Raw genomic sequence first — 17726 nt, 5'->3', positions numbered from 1 at the left:
TGGAATAAATTTCCTTTGGGAGTCAGAATGTGGATGAACGTTAGAATGTTTTCATCTTAAAGTTTTAACTCTTTCAGCTGCAAACATCTCATATCTCCACCCAATTTGTCGGTGTGCCCAAGGTGTTACATCTTGGTGTACTGACCGTTACTTATTCTTACTTTTTCACAACTTTCAACTAAGTCTGCTGCATGTGTTTTAGTGCCGGAGTGGGCCGAACTGGAACCTTCATCGTCCTGGATCGGGTGCTGCAGCAGCTGGACACGAAGGACACGGCAGACATATACGGCGTTGTCTTTGATCTGCGCCTCCACCGGTCACACATGGTGCAGACTGAGGTGGGTCCGATGCATCCTGGGATTAAGGAGGCCCAATATGGTGCAGCTGTACTGATAAAAAGTGATTGCTTTTAGTACAAAGTTAAGCATTTCACCATAATTAAATGGAAAATGAAATAAAGATGAGAAAATTCAGAAAAAAAGTTTGTTACAGAGCGGTTAGCAGTCCTACTGCTAAATTCCCCCACATACTACCTAGGAACTAAGGACCTTCTTAGTTTAATGGAGCGGTATCTTCTACAGACAGCAGGAGGTTTCATACCTTTTGAGTAGGTAGACATGGATCTTAGAAAATATTTATTTTCAGCAAATCTGCATGAAAATTGTTTCTCAAAAAAGGGTTCAATAAGACCATGTCTCTCTCAGACCTATCTGCAGATGCAATGAAGTAGCTTAGAAATGGTAAAATCTGGGGGATCTGCGGATCTTATCTACTACTCCACTAATGTACTGAATTTAGCAATTCAATTCTGAGTAAAGTTTAAATTCCCCACAGCTCTGCTTTGGTCATTCAAACTGTTTCTAACACAAACCTCCTCTCTGACCAGGGTCAGTACTTGTACTTGCATCAGTGCATTCGGGATGTCCTCAGAGCCCGGAAGCTGCGCAGTGAGCAGGAGAGCCTCGGTCATCCCATCCTAAGAATGTGAATCCCACCTGGCAGGGAGGTAAGCAAGCCACAAATGATGGCGTGTGTTATCAATAAGCATCAGAGGAATCACTAACAGGAGGTTTTGGTCCTTTCCCACAGAGACACTGTGATTGTACTGCCTGCGGATTTACTGTTGAGCTAACAGAGAAACACAGCCATTTATTTTTCTATCAGTGTTCATATTTTATTCTGCAGATTTATGATAATTTATGTAACGTGAACTGGAGTGTGTCTGTGGTTGTACTTTGTGTTTCTGTGTCACAATGAAGCTGTGAGTGGAAACAGCCTCAGGAGACTGAACATTTTGATCAGCTTCGATCACCAGAGCACCCTCCAGCTGCTAATCATTTGTTCAGACAACAGCAGACTCAGCTCCTCATTGAACGTGTTTATACAGATGAACAGCAGTACCTGTATGTTACCTGTTCATCTTCTTCTACCTTAACCTGTAACTGGAGATCTGCTTAAAGTCATTACTGTACTTGTAGAGGTTCTGTACCTGAATGTGAGCCTGTGCCTGTACCTAAACATATCTGTCTGAGAACAGCTCATTAAACACACAGCACGTGTACAAATACCTGATTTCTGTGTTTATTGATCCAAACCGATTCAAATCTGCTCCAACAAGAGACAAAAAAGTAGGCAACTCAGCATCAACATCGCAACATGCCAAAAACACAGTTACAGCATTTTCACAGTGCTGCAGAACACTCCCACAATGTGCCAAAACACTGTAACTGCACTGCCACATTACAAAAATCACTTAACATTACTCTAGCATCTCTTTAACCATCTTACAACACTGGAACAGCTATGTAACAACTTCAAAACAATGATGCAAGAAATGTAATAACACTGAGTAACCCAGAATCAACACAGATACAAAATTGCAAAAAAAAAAAAAAAAAAGAAAAAAAAAATTCTATGACAGCACTCTAAAAATGTTACATTAAATAAAAAATAAAAGCAACAGGAACAAAAAAATAACACTGGAAAAACTTTCCACCAACCCTTCAGCACTGCAAACTTGATGTAACAACACTTTGTCAATGCTGCATTAGTACTGCAAAATTTACGTAACAGCACTGGAGAAATACTGCAGTAACTATTTATCAACTGACAATGTTACATTAACTCCACAGCTGCCAAACAATATCAAGAAAGGAACAACTCTGCAACAAAAATGCAACAGCACTTTAAACATGCTATACCATAACTGCACAGATCGTATACCAGCACTGTAACAACGCTACAACAACACTGCGGCATCCCTGTAGCTTTTCTGAAGCAACACGGCAGAAAAACTGCAAAAAGGTCCTAACACTTTTAGAATGCAGCACTAATGCTGCACAAACAACACAACACTCTAAAAACACTGCAACAACTCTAAAAAAACACTGAATCAACAAAGCAACAGCAATGAAAATGCTGTAAAAACACTGTAATAGCCCTGCAACCACTCCTTAACAACATCACATTGGCACTGCAAAAATGCTCCAGTAGAACAGTAGCAACCCTGAAAAAACACTGTGAAACCACTGCAACAATACTGTAAGATTACTCTAACAAAAAATTAACTATGCTGTGTTATTTCTACAACAAAGCTGTGATAACACTGCAACAACTCAGCAAAGCTACTACAATAATGACACAATACTAAACCAATAGTATGTGGCACTAATAGGAAAACACTCTACAACACATTGTATCACCTTGCAATTTTCCCTGGAACAACATTGTAAAAATTATGTAACACTACAAAAACACTTTACCAATTATAAAACACAGTGACAAACAATGGAAATGCACAACAGCAAAACTGTAATGACACCACACTCCTGCATGTAGGAGTTGTAAAAGTACAATTAGCAGAAGCACATCACATCTGTTATGTGAAAAGGCTTGCCCCACATGTTTAGTTTGTTGTTTGTTGTTGTGCTTCTGATGTATGTATGTTACATTGATAGTCGTTGTGTCCCTATTCCATGTTATTATGAATCCTTTGTTCTGGTGTGTCTGTGACTATTATATAAATGTGGGTTTATGTGGTATTTTTCTGCTGTGTCACACTATGAGTCTGTTTTGCCTTTGAAATACCGTTGTATTACTAACTCTTGTGTGTGCTTGTGAATCTGTCGTGTGTTATTGTTGATTTGTTGTCTGCTATTAGGTCTATGTTGTGTTATTAGGAGCCTGATTTATGATATGTCGAGAGTCCTGTGTGTTATTCTGTCTACCCTGTGTTATAGTAAGTGTGTTGTGAGTCATTGCGTCTCTGTTGTGTGAGTCTGTTTTGTCCTAGGCCCTTACCCTACTCTCTGCGCATGCGCTTCAGGCCGCTACAGAGCCGGAAGTTGAGCAGTGATTTAGCCCCACAGACAGCTAGCAGCGGAAAGATTTAGCGAGTTCACAAAACTTATTTCTAGGCATAAAAAGTTCTTTTCGAAGGAACCTCGGAGCTCATAGTGACCCACTACGGACTCCCGATGGATTGTGACCGGTTCTGGTCCTTTATTTCCCGTGAAGAGGAGCGTTAGCGGCCTTTGAAAGAAGTTGTGATTGTTTTTTGGCGCTCCAGCAGCGAACGCTAGCTGCTAACTGCTAACGCTTTCTGGACGGACAGAACCGAGCTGCTGGAGATCCAAAAGGCTCGGACAGAACATAGCTCCTTCTCCGCCATCCGGAGGTCCAGAAGGTTCGGATGCTGGAAGTCCCTCCGCTGACTTACCCCGGTGAGTTTGAACTAAAGTACCCTAAGTTCACTAGCTATTGCTAAGAAGCTGCTGCTTACTAGCTGCCATTACAGAAACATCTCAGGGAAGTTTCATCTGCGTGACCAGAATCCCTCAAACTAACCCAGCTTTGTGTACTGGTCACACCTGGCCAGCAAAGGCTAGTGAGGCTACGTAATGGCACCTAAACACGGAACATGTCGTGTATTTGCACGGACAAAACCAATTACAGTAAAAAGAAAATCCGAACACCCGCACTGATAAATAACCTGTCAGTGACTCAAAGCTGCTGGCTGATTGATTGATTTACTGACTGATTGATCCATAGGTGATGAATGGCTGATACTGGCGTTGGTGTAATGTCTCAGTGACCTGGTCAACTACCTCAAACTCCAAACAGCTGCACCTTTTTAATTCAAAATCCTGACTTTATTTATGTAATCAATAATCTATGATCAAATCAGATGCTATGGATTTGGGTCCAATATTGAAAACGAGGACGTTTAGGTCGGTTAAAGGGGAAAGAAGTAATATTCTGTTTTTGTTTTTGAGTTGATTTATATATTTGTTTACAGGTTTTTGACGAATTGTGAATAATTTTCATATGATATTTGCAGGAGAAAATAATTACAAAGAACCTTAAATATGATTACAATTTAGATTATATTTATAATCACACATACTTTTGTATATTGCAATAAAGATGCATAATGATGGCTGTGCAAACTAACAACTTAAGCTGAAAGAGCATTAAAATAACTTAATAAGGATACCAAGATCAGGCAAGATAAAAGTAAGGAGAGGTTACGGTTTAATTTGCCCCCCTGTTTACACTAAAATATGTGACAGAGTCACAAAGAATTGTTCAGTTTTGAAACTTTTAACTAGAAACACTGACCTGAAATGTTCAACAAAATAATCTTTGAATCTTCTGCCATTTATTTTGACAGGCAAACTTTTTAAAAAATTGACTTGTTGCGGTTTTATTCAGCTCAAAGGTCACTTTTGTTGCTTTAATATCTTCACCCTATAGCTATAGATCATATACTGCTGTGTAACAGGTATTGAAGTTGTATTATTTTTTAATTGAATATTATTACAGTTAATCCCTGAATGTAAATTATACTGTTTCACATTTTTTATGGACTGTAGATTTTAAGCATTTGTCCGGAAATGTAATGTGTTGATGTATTTCGTTACTTGAACATTAATTGGCGCACATTTGCTTATTTTCAGGTGACTCAGACGTGGTTTTGTTGAAAACTTAATAAGCCCTGATTATGTCGCTAATAGGAATGAATGACATGGATAATAATTACACTATGGGTGTGTTTATGTTATTATTGAGAGTTCTTGAAAACTGAAATCTTGCGATGGTAAATTAAAGGCTGTTTTTGAGGGGGCGACACCGCCAGTAGCATAATGGCAAATCTAGTGATTGGAGCTCAACCTGCAGCCGCAGACTGACTCATACTGACAGAGCTACCATAAGTCAGATGCTTTCTGTAGATGTGACTAAAGTCGTTTAGCCTTTAATGCTGTGTACACTTGAAATAATCAATGGAACCGAAAGATTTGAAGGAGGAGCCTTTAGGGAGTTTCCCTAACGTCTTCCATGAAATACATTTGTCACACGCTTTCATGCAGGTGAGATAGGAAAATGGAAGACATCAGCTCAAAATTTTATCTTTTTATTTGAGAAGTTTGTCAGAATGAATTAACAAATGTTTCTAATTGAGTTTTTTTAGTTTTAATTATTAAATTGTTATAGAAATTGGTTGTCTGCTCAGGTTTGTAGGACAAATTTAAAGCAAAGTTCAGGACGCAGGGTCATATTGATTGTGAGGTGACACCTGATCACTGGATAAAGGGAAACTTGTCCCTGTTAATGTAAGTATTTTTTCCCTCCATGAATATGATAGCCCCTAATCTTTCCGTGGATTTTCGCATCTCAGTAACTAAAATCTGTTAGCAGAGAGAAGAGGACTGGGAAAGTAAATCCAAGAAGTTGGATTTATCAGGAGTTTGAATGCATTGAACGTAAGATAAGACGAGCACAAAGCATTCAGTTTACAGGGACTCTGATGTGAATGCCCTCAACTTATGTGTAGGGTCAGAGAAGAAATATGAGTTATTAGTAATCAATATTGTTATAGCAAATACATCAAAAGAATTGCACATTTACATTTTCTTAATATTATGCTGCCCTACAGCCTACCAAATATTGGATCCAATTGTGATGTTGCTCAGATTCACATTTCAATGCTAGTTGCAATCTTAATATATTGTGCAGCTCTAGTTTACATGTGCATCAGTTTGTTTGTAGGTTTTGGTGGTTGTTGTTTCAGTGCTGGATGCTACTCTTTGACAGAAGTCATCGATTGGGCTGGTGAAAAAGGAACAAGAAAATCTGATCAGAATGAGTAAAGATGTATGCGCGTTGTTGTTGTCTCTGCTCCGTTTGGGAATGTGTTTACCTGAGCTGCAGAACTTAAAGATGCTGTTAAAATATTCATCCTATTTGGGTAAACAGACATGAACTAGGACACATTGCATCAGAGCTGTGAGGAAGACTGTCCCTCGTTGAGGTGAAATGAATAATCTTCATTCAGTTTTGCCTTCTGTTAGATATATGTGAAATAATAGTCTGTTTGACCAGATTCATTACAGGATGGCACATTTCTCCAGTCTAAAATCCATCTATGGATGTTGCTTTCGAAGCAGTGTAATAATAAAATTAAGCATCAGATTACTGGTGAAACTGGCTCAGATCATAAACTCCCTTCATGTCTGTCACTTAGGGATAAATATCCACATTTTCAGGCCGGTGTCTTGATTTAAAAACCTACTAAAGAACATATTGCAAAACTTCTCAAATATTTGTTTTACTTCAGAGGAGATTCTGCATCAGTTTGCAGCGAGATGGAAGAAATTCACAGGCTGAATTTGTTTTATCGCAGCAGTTCTTTGTCTGCTACTCTCTAGGTCTTTCTCCATCTTATCTAAACCCTGGCTGGCCAGAAAGCCATCTTGACATCTCACTATTCCACCAGTAAACCACCATGTCTTCCAGTAAAAGTTTGATGCTCCCTGTGGATTTTTAAAGAAAATCAAACACCAGGAAGATAGTTTATTTCCACAAATCCATTATTTATTCTTGTGTAAAGATGGATGAATATCACCACTCTGATTTATGTACCGTGTTAGACAGCATCCTTTGTTTTTGAATGCTCGTGCCTAACAGTCCTTGTATACAGATGATCTAAATTCTGCTTAGGCTCTTATTAACAAACACCATCTGATTAAACACCTGACAGACTTATGAAAGGAGTGAAAAACAGCACTTTAGTCAAGATTTCTAAACACCAGCTGGTGATTTTCAATAACCCTACAAAGTTTGAGTTGCAAGCAGTGTTTTGGTCAGGATTTAGAAAATCCAGCTGCTATTTGTGAATTATCACTGCAGTCCTGTTCAGTTCATTTCTGATTGATTTATAAACATATTAAAAACCCCAACAATGATTGTGTTGTATTTAGTATGTGGTGTTGATATTAAACGACAGGAAGATTAAATGTTGTTCCAGATTTCATTCACCTTTTTAAGTATGCTGAAACTCAACATAAATGTTGTTGACTTGCATATGGAATTTGCAGCATTTTTTGCCTTGGTTTCTGACAAGATTTATTCTTAAGAGGCTTTCTGAAAATGGATAGAACTGAATTATAAGTAAACCAATCAGACTGGGTGAGAAATGTCCCATTACTGAACTAATTCTGTCCCGGTTTGATCCACAGAGCTGCTGTTTCTCCCTGCTAAAGCTCTGATGATGGAAGCAGAGCTGCTGGAGGCTGGATCTAGGTGAGTTCCCCAGCAGTGTGACGCTATGATGGCCTTTCGGGTTCCCCACTAAAGGTTTCCTCTGTTTCAGACGTCAGATGGTGCTCTGAAGAAGCCATGGGTAGCTGCTTAAGCTGTCCAGAGAAAGAGTCAGTTCCAGATAATCATCAGAGTAAATTCAAGGTGAGTTCCTGCCTCTACCTGCCCGCCTCCCCGCCCACGCCCTCACTTACTCACTAATGACCGTCCCACGCTCTTATTTCACAACCGGTGGTTCCTTCTCTCCTGTTCTACCAGTGAGAGCCAGACATGTTTAAGCTGTTCTCATTATTAGGTAGATAGAGCAGGTGAGTCACCTGGAGCTAATTCGTTAACGGAGCGGCGTTATAAATCAGTTTTCCTACATTAACAGCTGATTAGTGTGTAGGAAGTAGCTGTGACAACTCATGTTGAACCAGCAAACATGGAGTTGCTTCAGCTATGTTCCTGACATCAGATGTTCTTCATCTATGGAGGATTTAGCGTGTTTGATGCCTTTGGAGTTCAGATGATCTTTGCACAAGCTGCAGCTTAGAGTCGTTGGCCCTGATGGTTCACACAGACTGTTTTTGAGCTTTCTCAGTATTTATATTTTGGATTTGAATTAGTAACCAATATTCTTCACATGGTGTCCCTCTACTTTCATTTACATCCCTCAGATGACTGTGAAAGTGATTAGTGATGGAAATAAAATGAACTTTTAAAAGTTTGAGATTTCTCAACCATTTTAAAGTTACTCAACCTTTTAAAACCTCATTTTTATTTGCTATATTTTTGGGTTGAAACAATGAAACTGATGGACAAAGGTTACATCATCACTAATGTGTCAAAGGTGGAGTCTCTTTTATATTATAGATCTGTATAGGACTGGACAATATGGCTGAAAAACAAAAGTTACATATGTAACTACGGTTCTATGAATCCCGGATGAAAAGCAGAGGGCGGTGCTGAAAGCACTGAATGTTCCCTTCGGCATGCGGCGTTCGAGCAATAATATCAACAGAGTCACACCTGTGACATATCAGATGATCAATCAGAGGCTATATAGCATGACATCATCCGAAGCTCTGTTCCTACAGAATCTTCTAGCGAAATGCAAGGAATCTGAGTGATAGAGAATCTCTGGCTGTCATCCGGGATTCATAGAACCGTAGTTACATGCGTAACTTTCTTTCTATTTTATTCCTACTGACCGCCAAAGAGCGGTCAGTAGGCACTGAATGCTTAATACCAGCGATGTCACAAGGAATCCTGAGCACATACCTTACTGAGAAGGCCCAGAGGACCTTTGTAAAAGAACCTGGTCCAGAGGATGAGAAGAGGCCACATTCACATTGTAAAATGTAGTGAACGTGCTAGGAGAAGCCCATGATACAGCAGCACATATAGCCTCCAGTGGAACTCCTCTCAAGGTTGCCCAGGAAGTGGAAACGTTCCTGGTAGAGTGTGCCTTCACGTTCACTGGCCGGGGGCGGCGCCCTACAGCGTAGGCGTGGCAGATGACATCCACAATGCAATGGGAGAGACTGTTTGGACAGAGGACAACCTAATCTAGGGGCCCCATAACACAAGAACAGCTGGTCTGAGCGTCTTACAGCAGCAGTGGCTGCAATATATGCCTCCAGTGCCCTCACTGGGCACAGTAACTCAGAACTATCACCTGCTTCCCCTGACATAGGCTGAAAATGCGCCAATCTCAATGGTTTGTAACAATGAGAATGAGAAAACACTTTAGGGACAAACGCCGGGTTTGGCCACAAGGTAACACCAGAGCCATCTGAACTCCATCTGAGACATGATGGGCTGACAGAAAGAGCATGTAGCTCACTGACCCTCTTAGCTGAGACAATAGCCAACAAAAAAGCAGTTTTACATGACAACCATTTGAGATCTGCCTGAACCAAAGGCTCAAATGGAGGGTGGCACAGAGCACTGAGGACCAAGGACAGTGTGTGGGAACCATGGCCGTGCCGGCCAATATGGAGCTACCAGCAACATCCTGTGGCCCTCCTCGAGAACTCTCTGAAGAGTCGGCCAAATCAGGGAAAGGAGCGGAAAAGCATATAGGAGGACCCTGGGCCAAGGATGGGCCAAGGCGTCCTGGCCCAGTGCACCTGCAGCCCCTGTAAGGGAAAACCATAAAGGACAATGAGTCGACTCTTCTGTGGCGAACAGGTCAACCTCTGCCTGACCGAAAAGGTCCCAGATCAGGCGGACTTTGTTGCTGTGGAGGGACCACTCTGCCAGTACTGGCGCCTGTCGGGAAAGAGAGTCTGCTACCTAGTTGTGCAGTCCTGGCAAGTACACCGCCTGCAGGGTGGATAGGTGAACAGATGCCCATTCCAGAAGATCCCGGGACTCCTTCAGAAGCTGCGCTGACCTGGTGCCACCTTGGTGGTTGATGTGTCAGACAACAGAGGTGTTGTCTGACCGAATTAGGACATGTCTCCCCTCCAGGTGGGGCAAAAAGTGCCTGGGAGCCAAATGCACAGCATGCAGCTCCAGCACATTTATATGCTTGGAGCAATCCTGTGGACAGCAGTGGCCCTGAACTGCCCTGTGTTGCCATACAGCACCCCATCCCACTGAGCTGGCATCTGTCATGACCACTTCTCTGCGACACACAACCACCCCCATAGACATAACCCTGGACAATTAGGCCCTGTTTCTCCATAAACTCAGGGCACGAAGACATGGCCACGTTACCACAAGTTTACAATGCCTGTGTAGCTTGGCATCCAGGCACTAGCTGTTGATCTCCTCTGCAAAGGGCACAGTGACAGCAGACCTAAGGACACAACCCGAGTAACTGATGCTAGTTTGCCCAGCAGCAGGAAGGCGATGTAAGGAAGCTGCCTGCCCAGCCGGAATCAACTCACCAGCTGGGGAATGTCGTCCACCCTCTGGACAGATGGGTAGGCTGTCATAGAGGGAGAATCCAAGAGCACCCCAAGAAAAGTGGTTGTCTGCGATGGAATCGGACAACTCTTCTCCAGGTTTACCTTGAGGCCCAACCAGGATATATGAGCGAGCAGGCGACTCGTATCACGAGATGCATGCTCTCGAGATGGGGCACAGAGAAGCCAATTATCGAGGTATGGCAGAACCTTCATGCCGCGGGCCTGCAGAGGAGAACAGGCTGCCTTCACGCACCTAGTGAACACCCTCGGCAAAAGGGAGAGGCCGAACAGGAGCACACGGAACTGCCAGTGGTGACCCCGATAGGCAAACCTGAAAAAACGGCGCAGGAGGTACATGAAAGTACGCATCTGTAAGGTCGATTGATGTAAACCATTCTTTGTCACAACCCAAAGAACGTCTGCCGTCGTAAGCATGTGAAATGGCAGGACCTTTAAATACTGATTGAGTCCCCTGAGATCCAAAATGGGACGAAATCCGCTTGTCTTTTTTGGCACGAGGAAATGCGTTGAATAGTAACCTCTAGGTTGCCGCAGATGATCCACTGCCTCGATTGCACCCTTGGCCAGGAGGGCGAAAAGCTCCTGGTCCAGGGCTTGAGCTTTCACCAGGTCAGTGATGACAGTCACCCTGACCCGGTGTGAGATGTGAGGCCGCCGTCGGAACTGTAGCCGGTAACCATGGGTCAGAGTGGCAACCACCCATGGATCCACAGTGAGAGCAGCCCAGTAACTGAGCTGCTAATGAGAACAATATCCGACGGCCTGCCTGGCTGCCTCACTTTCTCTCCCCACAACCCCTAGGGGATCTGGGGGGGCGGCAGCCAAAGTCTGTGGCCCGGGTGTGCCTGGTTGGTTGACGTTCCAGCACACGAATGTTCCTGCTGGGTCCCTGCTGTACCGCACGAGGGTAAAACCCACCAGGCCAATCACAACCCCGAGTCGGGGCCAGCCGATGGGTGCCTCGTATTATGAGGAGGAGGGGGCATACCTCTGCTGAGGCCTGAAAGCTGTTGTCTAGTCTGCCGCGCCTGAACAGTTTGTTGCAGCGCTTCCAAGGCAGCAGAACCGAATAACTCCCCTGGCACCACAGGAACACTGCGGAGGGTCCTGCGGCATGTTTCAGTCAATGTGGACTGAGCCAGCTAGACCTATCGGCGAGCCTGGACTAGAAAAGAGATCACACGCCCAAGCTCTCTGGTTATCAATGCAAAGGCCTGAAGCGCTGCATTGCTAAAGCCAATAGCTGTATCTGTCCCACTGGTATCCTGAAGGGATGCAGAAAGGGCAAACATTAGGTGTGCCAAGGAATTGTCAAGGCGGCCGGCACGTGCTCCAGCATTATACGCTTTACAGAGAAATCCGTCTATAATATGACATTGAGCATGAATGCTCACCTTTAGCTAAGGTCCAACATGTGTACAAACACAGTGGTTGTAAGCTGCGAGTTGGGAAAGGTGGCATTAACGCCGTCATCCCCAACAAACAGTACCTTGAACGAAGATCCGTCGCAGCCCTAGGAGGGTGATAGACTGCTACTCCGGCCAACAGGCAGTTGGGCGTCCAATGACTGTGAAAAGATCCAGAAATTCAAAAGGCTGATGCCATACAAAGCGAACCGCACGTGAGAAGAAAAGAGGAACAGAGCTTTGTCATGCTATATAGCCTCTGATTGATCATCCGATATGTCACAAGTGTGACTCTGTTGATATTATTGTTCGAACGGCGCATGCGCGAAGGGAACATTCAGTGCTTTCAGCACCGCCCTCTGGCGGTCAGTAGGGATTCATAGAACTTATCACAACATACATAAGTGTGTCATATCAGTCAAGATCTGTAATTATTGATTAGTTTTTTGTTTTGAATATGTGAAATGCTGCCAGACTGGTGGCATGATATCTGCTGTTGTATCTCTGCAGTTTTCTTTCCATGCCGTTGTTTAAGTGGTTTTAGATACAGCAGTGAAACCTGAAACTGCTGCTGCACAAGTTACTCAACAGGTTGTTGCTAAGTAACTGAGGAGTGAGTTAGTTGAAGCCACCTTGCTTGTTTCTTATTGCAGAAGTTCTGGATTGGAGTTCAGTGAATATTCTATATATTGAATACGTCATCAGATCTATTGATATTGAACATGTGTCTTATCGCAAGATATATTTTTATTGATTTATTGTCCAGCCCTGTGTGAACATGCAACGAAAAACTCCCTTTGTACATCGCTTCATTGTTCATGTTACACAAGTCAAACTCCTGGTTTAAACTTCAGCAGCTCTGATACGACAACTTGCAAAGAAAGTGTGGATCGCCATTTCTGCCATACCTCATCTTTTATCTGAGCTCAAACATATTCAGTGAATCAGATACAGGTCAGGGTTTAATTCTGTTGATCAACATTGTTCCCACTTTTGACAGGAAGTGGAGCATTGGGCTCTTCCGCACTCTTGTTTGTCTGGGTGGGTTGACTGTAAGCCTCCCACCTATCTCACTGCCTTCTGTGTTGGGACCAATCAGATGTGTAGTCAGAGCCAGGCATGATGGGATTGTGATGTGATGTGCTTCAGGCAGACAGGCTTCTTTCATAATTTCAGATTGTTCAGGAACACCTTACATGTCAGGGACTCTGAACACTCGTCTCATGACTTTACCATGCTTTACCATGCTTTGAAAACAATCGGATACTTATCCGTATTTAGTACCACAAATAGAAGTGGCACAAAATAGATTTTTTTGTGTCTAAAGATCAGCATTGGACCTTTTAGACTGCCATGAGAAAATCTGATATGGGCAAAAAAAAATCTGATTTGGGTCGCATTTGCCTGCTGTGTGAATGTATTCAATAGCCATTGAGTTCTTTAATATGAACTGGTGTCAGCTCAAAAAGCTTCAGCAGGTTTCTTCTTCTTGTTCAGATGACATATCCTCAAAACAAAATAAATATGACTATCCGATGTGGAGTTCTGCAACAAATCAACATGATGATAAAATTTTTGTTCTGTTTGTTTTTGTGAAATCGCTGAATGCTAGAACTGCTCAGCTCTGTAATGTTACAACCCTGCGTGTGTTTTTCTACTGCCAGGTGATCAATGTGGACGATGATGGGAACGAGCTGGGCTCAGGCGTGATGGAGCTGACTGAATCCGAGCTCGTCCTCCACACACATCGCCGTGACGACGTCAGGTGGCCCTACCTGTGCCTGCGGCGCTACGGCTATGACTCCAACCTGTTCTCCTTCGAGAGCGGCCGTCGCTGCCAGACCGGCCAAGGTACGTCTGTCAAATGAACTAATCAGAACAAACCTGCCTCCGGTGGTTTCCTTTACATGAGAAAATTTGTACTGTGCAGAGGAGTCTTATGGTTGTGTCTTTTGTAGAGGGTCTTGTATCCGTTTTACTTGACATAAAGATGATTCCAGATATTTAGGGGTCTCTTCAGACACAGGAGGTCTAAAGAAGCAACAGAGGTTCCGCATTAGCGTTAGGAAAGGTCCTTATTGTCTCAAGGAGCTACACAAACATTTCAGTGTGACAAACAATACCCCCTGCTGCCCAATCACAGCAATTAGAGATGACCCGACCAAGAACTTTTGATTTTCAACTCTGTCTTATAAGTTTAAATATCTAAAGACGCTGTTCACTTTTGATTCTGAGTGTTTATACTAAAAGTTTCATTGTTTATCATTTTCCTTAAGCTAAAAGTTTCATTGTTTATCATTTTCCTTAAGCAAAGTCAAAAACATGTTATGGCACCATTTGCATCACTAGCGATCAATGTTTCCAGACACTCCATGGTACAAAGTGTTGGAACTCCAGTAGCACAAAATAAACAATGTTCAGATATCCAGTTAACCTCATATTGCTGCTGAAGCTCTTCATTTTGTGCTCCGATGAACTCATGAATTTTATTCTTACTATAATAATCCAACATGACTTCCCCAAATTTGAAATGTTTTTACAAAACACAGCCATATCCTATCGGATCCATTCTCCTTTTCAATCTTTCTAAGGAAGGTGATGATGAGGAGCAGAGAGCTCTGTCACAACAAGCTCCAACCTTTTGGTTACACTTTGAGCAGTTTCCTCATCAAAAAAATACACCCAATATATTTGAAACATTTGATTATATAAAGCCACTGTCTATTTTATTCTCGCAGCATGTTTGGATGAATAGTAGTGGTGCAAATCTGATTCGATTACATTATGATGTGATTGCAAACTGATTAATGACACACCCCAGCAAATACATCAGAGCAATTTGTACCTCCCACTCTTAGAAAACGTTTTTTGGATCTCCGCATCTTTCAAATTAGCTGGCAGCTAATTTTTGCCCACATTGGAGCTGTGGGAGGAGATGACGAGGAAACCTGGAAAAGAATGTTGAAGTGGAAAATGTTGAGGTTAAAGTTGCACTGTGTCTCTCCTCCTGCACGCTCTCAGGACCATGGGCTGCTCAGGGTTAGGAGGGGGTTGGTAAGTCTCAGACCGGATGGGGGTGATCGGCTGATCAGTATTGATTATGCTGTGAATACACAGGGATCAATAATTGTGTTTGTGCCGTGTTCCCCACAGTCTCCTGTGTGTTTCATGTCTTTTTCTTCACCTTGTCTCTCAGGTGTAGAGACCAACGCCACATCATCTGTCAATTGTCTTATTGTCACTCAGTTGTCATGTGGATCTTTAGGTTGTCCTCCTGTCTGACCACTCAGAGTGTTGGGCTAAGGGTTTTGATTCATATCAATAAACTATAAACTGGAGTTTAGATGGGGACAATAGGAAATTCAACAGAATCCGGTTCCCAGCTGCTTTCTACGGACTTGAACAGATTCTGTTCGGACTCATATAGGAAGGCGGATATGGATTACCATATGGATTCTTGTTATATGTTCCTATGAGCTCCAGTCAGCTCACCAATCATCTCAAAGCTCCTACTCTTCCTGCTCCTTGTCTCTTCCAGTTAAATGCAGTGTGTTGTGATTTCTGTTTCTCCACCGTGGTAAAATCACTGTCTCATTTTCTCCAATCTTTCTGTGCTTGCAGGTATATTTGCCTTCAAATGTTCTCGAGCTGAAGAGATCTTCAACATGCTGCAGGAGGTGATGCACAATCACAGCATCAGTGTGGTGGAAGAGGCAGTTCTGGACCCCAACCAGCAGGGGGCGCTCACTCCTGCAGGTGCGCACATACACCAAGTGTAATCTGATAAGTCCTGTAATCAGGAAATGACTATTTCTGCTTTTGCATGTCAGAGGTCACATAGTACTGTTGTTAAACGGGTGTGTTGTCTTTTGGCTGCAGCTCTGGGATACTCGGTACCTACGGTGCCCAATGGGGTGAGTCGGCTGCCCTCAGTGGGAGAGACACCATCTCACCCATCCACCCGTCACCCATCTGTGGCCAGCACCCGGCTGCCGTCTGTGGGAGAGGAGTCCACACACCCGCTGCTTGTGGCTGATGAGGCGGTAAGATGAGTGCCTGTTGACCTCACGATAACTTAACATTCACTTCAGACAGAACCTGAAGTTCACCTTTTGCTAGAGAGACCTGGACCTGATATGGTGTCCAGCTGAGACTGATGCTGCCGCTTTCTGTGTTGCAGGTGCACACCTATGTGAACACCACGGGGCTCCTGGAGGACCAGCCCAGCCCGCTCACTGTCGTCACACCCCTGGAGAGCCCCACCTCACCACAGTCTCAGTGTCCTCCTACCCCGCCACCTCCTCCCAGGGCCCGTGTGGAGCCCGTGCCCCCCGCACCTCAGCCGGAGCCCCAGGTTCTGCTGGAGCCTCAGGGGGTGCGCTTTGTGCTCGGCCCCACCCCTGTTCAGAAGCAGCAGATGGAGAAAAAGAGGCAACAGGAGCTGCAGGAGGCCGCCGAGCTCCAAGAGACTAATGGCCCCATCCCAACCCCTACCCTGGCCGAGCTGCCAACCCCGCACTCCAATGGGTCCTCCTCCAACCCTGCCACGGCTCCCCGTCGCCACCGCCCGGCTCCCCTAACCCCCGACTTGCAGAATGTCAACAACTCAGCCCAGCGGCGCACTGCTCTGTTGGACTATGAAAACCTTCCAGCACTGCCGCCGGTTTGGGAGGCAAGGAAGCCAAGTGCTGAGGAGGAGGAGAGCACTGACGGTGGTCTGAAAACACCGTCGCTCAACGGATACAACCACCACACCACCCACAGCCTGCTGCAGCACTCCTATTCCCACCCGCTGTCCGCTGTCCTCGAGCCCTCGCACAACTACGTCAACACAGAGAACGTGACTGCGCCGCTCAGCGCGCACCGGCCCGACACGGCTCGCCGACGCACCGACGGCCCGACCATTTTTAACTTCGACTTCCGCCGGCCGCCGCTGCCGGGCCACATGGAGGCACCTAAAACTCTGAACTACATTGAGGTGGAAATGGACAGCGGCGGCGGCGGACACAAGGGTACGTCGGACGGCAGCAACCCCCACACGCCTCGCACCCCCACCTCCCCGCTGCCCCCGACCACGCCTACACGGCGCACCGAGATGTATGCTCTCATCGATATTGAGCGCACTGCCGCCATGTCCAGCCTGCAGAAAGCACGGCCGCGAGACGATGGTACGTCTCGCAAGACGAGACACAACAGCACGGAGCTTCCCACTAAGAGTGCCGCATGACTTTCTGTGGCAGGCACGGAGCCGTGCATGGACTCCATTCAGACAGGAGCTGTCCACCTGAGGAGGTGGACTGGTACTATAGCAGATGTAATACCTCTGATGATCATGATGTAACAGACTGCTTTCATTATATGGTACATGTCAGTATTACTGAACAAACATTCCAGTTATCCTTTTGTACGAGTCACTGTGCTGCTGTAAGATGACACATGTACAGTAGATCTGACAATAAATGTCTGCTTTTATTTGTACTCGCTTTCAAGCGCCTCGCCTCTTCTATCACCATTGTCATTCTCACACACCAATCGAGTTTATTTGTATAGCACAATTCAACAAAAAAGCAGTTCAAAGTGCTTTACATCATAAAAATACAAAAATCAAAAATTGAAACATTAAATTTTTCCAAGTGCCATCATTAAACATTAAAAGGCTGGTCAGTGTTTCCCTTAGAATGTTTCCAAAGCAACTCTAAACAGGTGGGTTTTTAGTCTAGATCTAAAGAAACTCAGTATTTCAGCTTTTTAACAATTTTCTGGAAGTTTGTTCCTGATTTGTGGTGTATAGAAACTGAAT

At 44.1% G+C, this 17726-nt stretch overlaps 2 protein-coding genes across 5 annotated transcripts in view; both read left to right on the top strand.

Annotated features, from left to right (window-relative positions):
• The window catches only part of LOC114161853 (receptor-type tyrosine-protein phosphatase beta-like), a 29749-nt gene extending 28177 nt beyond the window's left edge, over window positions 1-1572 (top strand). For all 4 annotated transcript variants that reach the window (XM_028045479.1, XM_028045472.1, XM_028045465.1 and 1 more), the window contains 3 exons: window positions 203-338; window positions 887-1006; window positions 1090-1572. In XM_028045479.1, coding sequence (XP_027901280.1) covers window positions 203-338; window positions 887-988 — 238 coding nt within the window. In that variant the 3' untranslated portion in view covers window positions 989-1006; window positions 1090-1572. The remainder of the gene's footprint in view (window positions 1-202; window positions 339-886; window positions 1007-1089) is intronic.
• A 401-nt stretch (window positions 1573-1973) lies between these two features.
• frs2b (fibroblast growth factor receptor substrate 2b) lies at window positions 1974-17409 on the top strand. The gene is made up of 7 exons (XM_028045500.1): window positions 1974-3722; window positions 7518-7581; window positions 7652-7743; window positions 13591-13777; window positions 15548-15682; window positions 15806-15969; window positions 16107-17409. The coding sequence occupies exons 3-7, from the start codon at window positions 7678-7680 to the stop codon at window positions 17151-17153; spliced, it is 1599 nt and encodes a 532-aa protein (XP_027901301.1). The 5' UTR covers window positions 1974-3722; window positions 7518-7581; window positions 7652-7677; the 3' UTR covers window positions 17154-17409.
• Window positions 17410-17726: the final 317 nt, after the last annotated feature.

Source organism: Xiphophorus couchianus, chromosome 2, assembly GCF_001444195.1.
Source record: "Xiphophorus couchianus chromosome 2, X_couchianus-1.0, whole genome shotgun sequence".
In the NCBI taxonomy this organism is placed as follows: Eukaryota; Metazoa; Chordata; class Actinopteri; order Cyprinodontiformes; family Poeciliidae; genus Xiphophorus; species Xiphophorus couchianus.
Note: the sequence above shows the minus strand (reverse complement) of the source record. Positions and strands in the feature narration are given on the sequence as shown.